Source organism: Poecilia reticulata, linkage group LG11 (assembly GCF_000633615.1).
Source record: "Poecilia reticulata strain Guanapo linkage group LG11, Guppy_female_1.0+MT, whole genome shotgun sequence".
NCBI classification, from domain to species: Eukaryota; Metazoa; Chordata; class Actinopteri; order Cyprinodontiformes; family Poeciliidae; genus Poecilia; species Poecilia reticulata.
Genome location: NC_024341.1, coordinates 26,006,636 through 26,018,772, shown reverse-complemented (window position 1 = coordinate 26,018,772; position 12,137 = coordinate 26,006,636). Strand labels below are relative to the sequence as shown.

At 39.6% G+C, this 12,137-nt stretch overlaps 2 protein-coding genes across 2 annotated transcripts in view; both read right to left on the bottom strand.

The window, feature by feature from the left end:
* Window positions 1-376: 376 nt before the first annotated feature.
* ndufs5 (NADH:ubiquinone oxidoreductase subunit S5) lies at window positions 377-3,250 on the bottom strand. The gene is made up of 3 exons (XM_008422849.1): window positions 3,139-3,250; window positions 1,776-1,995; window positions 377-573 (listed from the first exon to the last, which is right to left on the bottom strand). Exons 2-3 carry the CDS (start codon window positions 1,989-1,991, stop codon window positions 469-471), a joined length of 321 nt encoding a protein of 106 aa, XP_008421071.1. The 5' UTR covers window positions 1,992-1,995; window positions 3,139-3,250; the 3' UTR covers window positions 377-468.
* Window positions 3,251-3,811: 561 nt separating this feature from the next.
* The window catches only part of rnf19b (ring finger protein 19B), a 42,639-nt gene continuing 34,313 nt past the window's right edge, over window positions 3,812-12,137 (bottom strand). Inside the window, exons 4-8 of the mRNA XM_017307379.1 lie at window positions 10,785-10,943; window positions 10,563-10,703; window positions 8,088-8,277; window positions 7,863-7,997; window positions 3,812-7,218 (exon numbers count right to left, since the gene is read on the bottom strand). Of these exons, the coding sequence (XP_017162868.1) occupies window positions 6,801-7,218; window positions 7,863-7,997; window positions 8,088-8,277; window positions 10,563-10,703; window positions 10,785-10,943 (1,043 nt within the window). The 3' untranslated portion in view covers window positions 3,812-6,800. The remainder of the gene's footprint in view (window positions 7,219-7,862; window positions 7,998-8,087; window positions 8,278-10,562; window positions 10,704-10,784; window positions 10,944-12,137) is intronic.

The following is a 12,137-nucleotide window of genomic DNA, read 5'->3' as shown; positions in this document are numbered from 1 at the left end:
TTCAAACAGCCGACAAAAAACACGTCAGAACTTTGTTTCAACATTGGCGCATTTGCATTAAGCAAATTTATTTTCGTAATTCAAATTTGCGCAATTATATAGTGAATGGAAACGCAACTATTGACTCGATGCAATCTGCTGGGTTTATTATGCTGTTTGATAACTAAGATCAATTGGAATGTATGAATGAATGAATTGAAATGACCTTTCAGTGCCTTGAGATAACATTTATGAATTGGCTCTACATACCATACATTTAATTTTTCTTGTTTTATTATCTGAAACATTTAATTATGACAAAAGAAAAAAACAGAATCTGATCCTACTGATAACGTTCATGTTCGCATGGAACAACAAGGAAAGACGACATAACAGGAACGGTTGGTATTAACATTTATTATTTGCACATTTTTACAGCGGAACAGGAAATGGTGAAATCTGACAGAAACTGAGCTGAGGTCAGATCCTTCATGGATTCTGGTCGGGTTGGCCGGTGTGGTGAGCGGGCGGTGTGTACTTCCCCTCCTTTATCAGTTTGTCACGCTGCTCGCGGATGGTGTGCATCCTCTGACGCTGCAGGGACAAAGAAAAGACGAGGTCAAAGGTGAAGATAACAGGATGAAAGGCACCGACTCCATGTCAGGATGCTCCTCAAACATGGAGGACGCAGAGGACCAGGATGCAGGAAACTTCAGATAAACAGTTACATTTCAGTCATAATTTAACAAAATAAAAATAAAAACAGTGGTGTGACTCCATTAAAACATTTAATTTAGTTAATAGAAGGCTAAGTAATAAATTGAAAACTATGCATCAACAAAATAAGCAACATTTTCAATTCAAGAACCGTTTTTGTTGCAATATTATTGAAAAAAATAAACATGAAGGAAACAACAAATAAATGTGATGTTTTAAATCTGTTCTTCAACCATCAGATTGGAGCAAAGTTCAAAGTTTAAGTCTTTCAGGAACTCCTGATCATTCATGGAACGTCTTTAGAAACGTGGATTGTGGACGCTGACATTAGCATTAGCAACATGTTTAGCATTGATGCTATTTCAGACTTGAAAAGCTTTGCTAACTCCTTTCATGACTTGAGCACAACAACAGTCGTTTCCTGCATCTGATCAGATCGTTATGAAGCAGAAGTGAAAAACCAGAGGGCCGAGAAACGGCTTCGTTTTCCATAACTGCTGTTTGTGGATGTTGTGCGTCTGATTCATGGTGTACAAGAAACAGAATACAAAGGTTCCGGCTTGGGACTTTTTACGTAAAAGAAAAAAAAATAATTAACTGAATAACAATCACCAGATCAGCTCTTCATCGTATCGATGTCAAGGCGAGAAGAAAATAGTTTTTCGCTCCAGATGCATTCTTTACTATAAATAATCAAGAGTTCACCAAGAGAATACTTTATTGCAATTTAGCCAATTAAAAGTTTATTTAAAATGTTTTTATTGATTTGCATCTTTTAATGTATTTGTAATATTGTATAAAGAGACTGGAGTGGCTGAATAAAAAATCTGCTGAATGTACCACTTTTTTATCCAATTAATTATCTGAATAATTGATTACTAAAATAATAAATGTACATGTTTATTTGTATTTTTCCACACATTTGGAACGATTTCTAGCATTTTAAAAAACGACATGTAGTTTAACTGAGCTTTTATTGACCTCATTTAGCAGAAGTTCTGATTCTGTCCCAATACGTCCGATACATGTCAAAGCTTAGATCACCTGGAGCTGAAGAGTTTACTACCAGAGGGACTCACCGTCTTCTTACGGTACATGCACTCAAAGAAATCCTCAAACTCCAGCTGGCACTCCTTTTTGGCCCGGATCTGGCCGATGCCGTGGCTGCACTCGACCCATTCCTTCTCGAAGGCGTGGCACCGCGCCGCTTGCTTGTACGGCTGCTCACCGCTCTGCAGCAGCATCCAGCGGTCCATGTTGATGCCGAGCCATGACTGGATGTCCACGAGCGGCATGATGCTGCCAACAAGAGAGCAAAACAAAAGATGGAGGAAAGGTTGGATGGGAAGCAGTTAACTCTAAAAAAAAAATCTAAATAAAAGATGATTCAGGCCCTAGAACAATCTAGAACAGGAGCAGTTAGCCACAAAACAACAGGGGTTGACCGAAGAAAATAATGAAGGAACGAAGGAAGGCAGAAAAAAAGAAAAATAAGGAAAGATAGAAAGAGAAAAGGAAGGGAGGCAGAAAAGACAGAGAAAGAAAGATTTTATTTTGAAAAACCTTTTATATTCAACTCAATTTTATGTCAACACATTCATAGATGAAAGTTCAGAATTATATAAAATTAACAGATCACCTTAAGAATCCCCGTCATTTTGAAAAATGTTAATTTGGTTGAAATAATACTTATGTTCTAACATCACTGCAGTCACTCTTCACACATTCAATATTCTGTTATCTATTCATTTTACATCTTCAAATTGTCAACTTTGCTACACCAAGGAAAAAGTTAAACAACTGTCCTTTTTTCTTCTGTTTGTCATATGAAAATACAAAAAAATAAAAAGACTGTTCAGTGCATCTTTCTCCTAATGATTACTAAATATCCCTAATAGTCTAAATAAATCCGTTATTCTAATACATCATACGATCAATGAAAAATTGTTTCTCTTAATGAACAAAAATGACATTTATCTGAAACAAAAGGCGCAGAGAAGTTTCCTAGACGTAGTAAAAAGACTTTAAATTAACAAAAACAATTCTAAAGTGGGCTAAAATCCGGAAACAGCAAGAAAAGACTCTTCGGCTACACTGAAGATTTTCCGTGTTAGCCAAGCGGCTAACAGATACATACACACACAAGAAGCTCGGGAATGTCTAGTCAACTTAAAACAAAAACGTTTATAAAATATATAAACATAAGGCTTTATATAACGAGTAGCGAGGATCTAATTAGAGCGGAGAATAGTTGATTTAACTGCAGCTACTGACTGAAATATGTCCACAGATTCTCCTTCAATGACAGCATGCTAATGCTAACGGGGCCTAAATCCACACAAAAATACGATTTTATACCAAATAACTAAACTCTGATGATCCGCTTTTTGCATTACATGCAACAAAAAAGTCAAAGTAAAGCATTCAAACGTCTTAATTTACCCTGTTTTGACGCTTTTATCCGAGTTACTTTAACCTTCCTCCGCTTTACGGCAGTTAAACAAACGGCCCAGCCGCAAAGTCGTTTTCTTCTGGGCTAATCACCCGGTTACGAGATGCAACAGCGCCTCCTGGAGGACCCGGGGTGTAGAAGCCGGTGACAAAAAAAAAATCTAAAATGTATATTTTTCTTACTCTCTAATTATATTTTATTTGCCTGTTTTTTTTGCATCTGACGAATTAGTAATTTGAAGGATATTTTTATGTAAAGAGTTTTATTGTTTTCATATTGTTTTTGTTATAATTGCATAAACTTTTTAGCAATTGCAGGAAGAATTGACTGCAATTAAAGCTCAGAAAACCACAAGTCCATACGGTATATCACTGACAAGACACCACTCCCACAGTGAAGCATGGTGGAGGCAGTATCATGCTTTTTAGACTTTATGAAGTTTTAAAGCCTGCAGGTGTTTGCTACAAATTTTGAGATGGAGTTTAGTTGTTATCATCCCAACGAATCAATGTCTTAAACATAATACACACAAAAATTTTAATGAATAAAATGTCTACACTCTGAGAAGTTTGGCAAGTCAATGGAGGAAAAAACAGCTGATGTGAAGTTGTGCAGCAAAATCATTGCTTTTTATGGCTATTATAACAGACAAACAAACATGGCTTTGGTGCAACATAAAATTGTGTTTATTTATTAATTTCCCCCACCCAAGAAACTCCACTCTCTCACAGTCCTGCATGTGCAGCCTCTCATCAGACCGAGGCTTTAACAGCAACAAGAACAAAAAAACAAAACAAAACACAGTTCCTTTAGTTATAACACTTAAATATTGCTATCTATAAACCATTTCAAATAAAGACAGAACCACCTGTGTTCCTAAAGGGACGTAACACTCATTCGGACTCTTTCAGGAAGTCCCAGTTTTCCGTCTGTGGTACATTCGTTTATTCTGAAAGATAGGCAAAAAACCAGTGACGTGTGTAGACAGAAACAGCACCGCCAAGTCACGTAAGCAGCAGAATCCATAAAGCTACTCTGAGATGAAGAAAAAGGTTCCTGGGAACCTTTTCAAACAGAAGCACGGAGGTGATCCAAAGCTAAGAAACAGGTCAAGCCGTGACTGAGAGAAGCTCACGGTTTGGCTCCAAAACGATGTGATACTGGCTGACCAGAGCGACACAAAGTTATAAAAAGGAATGAAAAATAATAAATTATGCTTAGTTCTTGCATCACAGCGTTGATAAAAAAAAAAAAAGACACCAAAAAAATACAATTTAAGGTCAAAAATACTGAGTGATGAAAGTTTTGGAGGCAAACGTTTCTCTCATTCCATCCAACAGAAAGGCTCCTTTTTTTGGTTGTACCACAGACTTTTGTTTTTCACTCAAGTAAACATGTTTACAGCAACAGATGATGTCAAGCAAATTAAAAAAGATAAATAAGACATTCAGATAAAGTGCACAAGTGCTCAGTCAAAAGAAATGACAAAGTGGATCGCACAAATACATTCATCACATGTTCTGTCATTCATGCACATAAAACTGGGTCAGACAGGCGCGATTTTACAAGGCAAGAACCACCAAAACCAGCTGGGCTGTGCTGGTTAGTGAGCGTCCAGACTGGTACCACGACACGGACCAGAAACAAAGTGAGAGAGAGTTCTGACGGACGAAATGTGTGGAAAGCAGCCGGACAGTTCAGGTTCTAGCTAAAAGTGATTTTTATTGCATTATGTGAACAACCTAACCTAAAAAATGAGAATTTATGAGAAATGATTTAAACCAGCTGCTCAAATAAGTTTATTGTTTGTTTAAGGTAAATGTTTCTTCACTAAAGGGTTTATTTTTTGCTTTAAAAGTTTTCAGAAAGTTAAAATTAAACAACATCTCAGATAATTGGACGATTATCTACACCGATATAGCAATACTTGATTCAGCAATAATCAATCATTTGCTCAATAATAAAATTTTTCAATAAATTTGTTTGACTTAAATATTTCTGTCCAAAAGTTTTTTTCTTTTTGTTTAGCGTGTCTCCATTAAGGGTAAGTCAGAAGACATGAAATGGTACGATATGCGATACTGATACCCAATACCAATATTACAATACCTGTTTCAGCAATTACCGATAATAATGCTCATCAATAACATGTTTTAACAAGTTTATTGTTTGTTTTAGATAAATATTTCTGTTTAAAAAGGGAATTTTTTCTCTTAGTCTTCAGAAAGTTTAAATCAAAGGACGCCTCTCAAAATGGCACAATATACGATTAATGATAACCGATATCAATATTACAATACCTGATTCAGGAATAATCAATAATTTGCTCACTAATAATATATTCAAATAAATTTATTGTTTTGTTTAAATATTTCAAAGGGAGTTGTTTTGGTTTTGCAAGTCTTTTTTAAGTTTAAATCAAAGGATACAAAACGGCATGATATATACGATACCAATAATCAATAACTAATACTGATATTTCTGTTTCAGTCATGACCAATAATTTGCTCAACAATAACACGTTGAAATAAGTTTTTTGAGTACTTCAGGTAAATATTTCTGTCTGAAAATACTTTTTGGTTTAACGAGTCTTCAGTAAGTTTAAATCAAAGGATACAAACAGCATCAGATACGATACCGATAACTGATATCGATATCTTTATACTTGAGAACAATCAATAGTTTCCTTTGTCCAGGGTGAGTAGACAAAGGAAGAATCTGTGATTGTCACACTAAAGATACAGATTTATGTGATACTAGAATATACTTTTTAATTAAATAAAACTATTCAGTAGTTTTGCTACAAACATTTTCAAACAATTAAGCAACGATAAAATCAGCTAAATATTTTTGGCTATTTTTGTAGTTTCTACAAAAATCATCTTAGACTCAGACTTGGTTCAGATTTGTATAAATGTTTCTTTTGCTCTGAGTTTTTTTTGCTCCATTGTCGTCAGATCTCTCAGTTGTTTGTTTCTGCAGCGTGTGCGAACCTTTCCTTCTACCCTTCACTCCTTCCTTCCTCCCTTCCTTCCTCCTCTACCCTCCTCATCCTCTTTCCGGCAGGAAAAGCGACATCCAAGTGCGGCTTCGTCCTCTAAAGGTAAACTCTATAAGAGAAACCCGCTGCCTTTTTAAAACCTCCAGGTGAGAAATGGCTCATGCAGACTCATGCACGATGCAAAAATAAATAAATAAAATAAAATACATTTGTTGGTGGCAGAAACAGCAGAAGCAGAAAAAAGCCAACAGCTGTAAGTCTCCATTCAAACACGCATCAGTTTCTTCACCAATCTGATTCTTTCTGCTGTTCTTGGTAACTTTCACCCCAAGTTAACATTTCATTTTCGCATTTTTTCCTATAAATTTGTACTTTTTTGTTTCATTTTATAGTTTTCTTTTTTTGCTTAAGAAGCCAAGGCATTTTGCACCAAGGAGTAAACAACAAATCTCAGAGGTAGAACCCTGACCATTTACTCAGGAAGGAGGCTGGCCGGTAGATCGATAAGACAGACGGGAGGAAACAAACACCTGTCTGTGTTTCAGACCTTAAAGCAGCTGATGACAGATGACAGGAGGAAAAGGAAACAAAGTTTGAAGGTAAATGTTCAGGATTTTGTCAGTTTTTGTGCAATCCTGAGAGCTGTGCCTCTCAGACGTACAGGATGACGTTGCTGTCCGCAGGACAGTGAAGGCCGTCGGTGGGGGGGTTCAGGGATCTGTAGGAGGGAGGCTGCAGCTGCTGGCAGCTTTTAGGATGAGGCGAGTCGCAGTCGTCCGACGTCAGCTCCGCGATGTCGTCCGACTGAGTGTCCGACATCTCCAGGTCGCTGCGGATGCTCTCCGGCTGGGCCAGGGTCACGTCTCTGAGCCCCTCCCTGATTGACGCCCCTGGCGACAGTCCCAAAGCCCCGCCCCTCCTGGAGCTGCAGTCCTGAGGCTCCTCCCCTCCTGAGGCAGTCGCCATGGCAGCAGAGCTCGGCTGTGGAGCTAGGTCCTCCTCACTGGTGAGGCAGAGATGGCTGGGTTTGGTCTCGATGTCCACCTGGATCTCCAGGTTGGTGCAGTCCCTGAGGAGATGTAAGACGAGTCAGTCAGCGTGAGGCGTAAAGATCTGACGCCCTTTAAAATCCAGGAATACAATGATATATTCAATTTATATTCAAAACTGACAGCTCACTCCTCATCAGACATGTATCTGGTGGCCAGCTGCAATGAGTTTTCCCCACAAGTAAGCTCTTACCAACACTAAATTTTAAAGAATATGTTTCTCCTTTTAATACAAAATGGCCCCAATTCCCAAAAACATTAAAACTACATGAACCGCAGTGTGAAAACATGTTTCTTTTACATGTTTACACTTTGCATAACATCCGTTTTCCAGAGAACAGACATGCAAATGAGCCAAAGAGCATTTAATGCTCATCTCTCCACCGCCAGTGACTGAGCAGAGGCAGCTGAAACCAGGATGTTTCTGGAAAAATGTGCAGCTTATGTTGCTCTAATATAAACCAAAAATCTAAAATGAAAAGGTTGAACCACCACAGAGGCCAACTTCTGGACCTCTTTGCCAGCTGCTGTTTCAGGACTGACAGGTCGGGAACCTTTAGTCCCATCACTGTCCTTATTTTACACCAGTGAAAATGTTTCCAAAAAGCTAACTTCGTTCTTAGTGAAAGCTACCAGGATGCCGTCCAGTCAGTCATCCTCTCACCTGTCGGGTAAGGTGTAAGAGGAAATGATGGATCCGGCCATCCCTCGGGTGCTGGCGCAGTCACTTCCTGCTCCCAGACTTCCCGTCTCTCTCTGGGCTGATTCCTTAGCCAGTTCCCCTGGTTGAATTTCCAGCCTGCAAGGCGAAAACATCCGAGTCAGGATATCAGTTAGATCGGTTAGAGTCAATAAAAACCGGATCAAAAAGAACCACCTGACTCCTTACCTGCTGTACTTGCTGGTTCGGGTCCCCAAAGCGCCGCCGGCCAGCGTGTTGAAGTGCGGAGTGTCCCCCAGATTCCCAGGGGCCACAGAGAGGCCCTCACTGGGGGACGTGGTGCTCAGACCGCTGACCGCTCCGTCCAGGCTGCTCTCTCCGAGACTCGGAGACTTCAGGGCTCGCCACGCGTCCGCCACTGCGGAGAAAGACGGAGAAAATAACCCCAGTCAGACCCGGAAGATAAATCTGTTTGGCTATTTTCACGTCTGGTTGTCAGTAGATTCAGTTTGAATACTGAAATAGCCAAGTTGGTTATTTTTTTGCTTTCACATTGAGAGTTTGGTTGGCATCAAACCAGTGGTGGAGAAAGTACTCAAAACATTTACTTAAGTAAAAGTACAAATACACAGTCAAAAATGTACTTAAGTAAAAGTCAAAGTACCACATTAACATTTTACTTAAGTAAAAGTAAAAAAGTCCTGAAAAATACTTAAGTATTAAAAGTAAAAGTACTCGCTGAATGCATTACCTAATCGCTAATATCATTAAGTGTGCCGATCGTATTTAATTTTAATACATCAGAAATGTGCCATTTTAATTAACACTACCACAGATTAAACATGTTCTTATTGTGTTTATTCTCTGTAACAGTTTAGACTTAGATATGTGATTCTATGAATCATAATTTCAGGGATGGAAACATTTTGTCTCCTGTCCTAACATAGCATGAACTTCATTAGTCACATTTATTTAGAAAGAAATCTAACTGAAAGGGGATGTAAAGAAGGTGCGGGCAGGGTGGAGGACATGCAACCAAGGAGCCATGTAGCAGAGTTGTAGTCAAGACAACCGAACCCAAGACCAGCGCCCCGCGCTAAATGACACAATAACATTAAGTTTACCTATCAAAATTGGTTTTCAGATTGATCTGAAAGATTCACATTCCCATAAAAACAACTAGATATTAAATACTTAAGAGCTGAAATGAATTTAACCAGTATTAATTAAAACTCACTTCATTCTGTTTTGCTTTCATCGCTGTGCTACAATCCGCAGATGTCTCCTGCCATCCCTAGAAAAATAACGCCCTGGGCGGTTGCCCATATTGCCCAGGTCAGAAACCACAACTGAAACATGCAATTAACGGTAAATAACGTTCAACTATGAACACTGTCCAACGGCGCAACAAGTAACCAAGCAGAATGAGCATCGTGACTGTTTTCATCCTCCCTCCCACTGCAATGTTTGCCACCATGACAGGAGATGAAATCAATCAATGAGCAATGAGCATGCTCTGTGTTCATACGTTCAACTTTTACTTATTCAGCGATTATATATATATATAGCTACCGCAGTGTACACAAGAACAAAGAACGTCTCTCAGTGAGGCTTCAGTCCTTAGGACTTAGTAAAGATCCGTCCAGAAGAATCGGATCGTTCAGATGTCATATCACTATATTGCAGACTTTGGTCACAGCGTTGTCCCATATATGCGACACCTCAGTCAAAACCTCCACACAATAATTCAGCGCATGAGTGACAACTTTTTTTCATCAGATGCAACATGTCTCTCTGTACAGCTAGCTTTGCTAGCACCACGTCCACAGATCTTACCTTTCTTTAAGCTTTCCTTCCAAGTGACGCTAAAAGTTGGACGAAGTCCCACCGTCTGTGAAAGCGAAGCGCTGCTGATTTTACATGTCGCCATATCAATTTATGCAGCAAAACCACAGCGCAGGTCTGGAGCTCCGCGTGCGAGTAAAGGTGGAGGCGATGGGTGACAACAGACACGTAAAACACGATAATGCTTGGATTTTACGACGTGGCTTTAACTTCCTGAACGTCACATTTTAACGGAGTAACGCGACAGTTTTGTAGAAATGTAGTGAAGTAGAAAGTACAGATGCTTACTGTAAAATGTAGTGGAGTAAAAGTAGAAAGTATCCATTATTAAATCTACTTAAGTAAAGTACAGATACACAAAAACTGTACTTAAGTACAGTAACGAAGTCCTTGTACTTCGTTACTTCCCACCATTGCATCAAACCAACCAAACACTTTGAAAAGCTTATTCACCTCCTGGCCTGTGGGGGCGCTGCACCAAGAACCACTGAAGGAAACAACACAAAAACCTCTGAAGAAGAACTTTCTTCTTCACCAAATGGAAACAAAAATGGAGTTGCGTCAGACTTTAGCGGTTGGAGGATTTCTCTTTTGATCAGGAGCCATTTCTCCTGCTAGTGCTAAACTCACGAGTTTGTTGAGGTTTTTATTTACCCAGAATGCCATGTGCTGTTCTTAACTTCAGACCCCGCCAGAGTTCAGTTCAACTAACTGAGACCTGCGTTTGTAGGTGGACAGAGTTCGATTGCTCATTCACACCTCCCACAACGAACCGGACTTTCTACGCAAACGGACTGGAGCTGGATTATGGTGGACTAAACTGGTGTGAATGCAGCCTAACGTTTGATTGAAGCTCACCTGTGATTGGTCCGTCGTCTTCATCAAAGTCTATTCGCACGCCGCGGCCCTTCCCTCGGCTGACGCCGCAGCCGCCTCCTCTGCAGAGCGAGATGGGAACAACGCCGTACACGTAGGCCAACATGATGGGAACGCCGATGCCTGGGAGCAGTTCAAGGTTTTTAGAAGATCTGCTCCGTCTTTGAGTTCAGGCAGCAGCAGAGATTCACCGGCGTTTCTTACCAACGCTGACGGCTGCGATGACAGGGGCGGTGATGACCGACAGGGCCACGCCCCCCGTGATGGCCAGATTCCTCCTGTGGCGAGACGCCTTCTTCAACTCGTAGTGAGCGTGGATCTGCAAAAAAAAAACACAATAACATCTCATATAAACAACAGAGCCTTTCGTGTATCAGAAAACAAAGTGGAAAACCAAACAGCCAGTAAAAAAAATCCCAAATTTATCGTCAAACTTTAAGTTTAAAATAATTCATAAATTTCATTATCAGAAGAGCTCCAATTATGATCTGAAATGCAGCCTTTACTAATATGTTTTACGTCAATAAGAAATCCAGAGTCTGGATAAATTACAATCTAAACTCATGAAAACWTCAAAATGGGGCYGGAATGAATGTGCAGTTCCACCTTCAGCCACAAGATGGAGGTAAAGAGAAATAAACGCAACATAAACGGCCTTGTCTCTTCTTTGAACGCACAACCCTCATGTTTTCCAGTAAACGCTGTTTTGTCTATGACTGGAAATTATCGCATCTCATTTAATATTTATAAACAAACACAAGAAACCCCAGAAATAAAAGRAAATGAGAAATGAAAGCCTGCATTTTTCCTCATTTAGAAACAACTTGTTTAATTTTGCTGATGTTTTAGGTGGAAGCTCGAGGCCAGCTTKGGTCATTCCTAGAAAACTGACATCATTGAGGTCAAAGTGAAACTTCAGCAGCAGCWTTGAGCAACGCTGTAAGTTCCAGATAGTCGCCAGGGGATTGTGACAGACCAACTGTGTGTCTGTGGTTTCTGTTTCCTGTGCTGCCTGGAGGCGACAACACTAGAGAACTGACCATAAAACCTGAATGAACGAGACAACGAACCAATGAATGAATGAATGAATGAATGAATGAATGAGCTCTGTGCGGGAAAGATGCAGCGATGTGTTCGCTGGAACTGACGTGTGATAAAGATGTTTGCACACGTATCAGATAATGTGCAAATGAAGGCGCTGAACACACAGCTGATGTTTCAATCGTCTCCCCTGGAAAAGTCCCGTCACCTTCCCTCCACTTCCTGTTGTTGAATTAACGCACGCAGCGTGAAAAGGCGCAAAAATAGAAACACTGGCCTAAGTTTTACCTTGGAAATCTGCTTTTGAAATGAGAGTTATGGCAGGTTGGCAACTTCAGGGAAATATTTTGGCCAAAAAAATAAAAATGTATCAAAGTTACTTTCACAATTGCACAGATAATTAAAACTGATTAAATGTCTGTTACTCAGCTTTTCTTTTCAATTCACCTCACCTGCTTTCATCACTAAATATGGAAGTTAAATATTAATTTACAGAAAAATAAATATAGAAAAGTT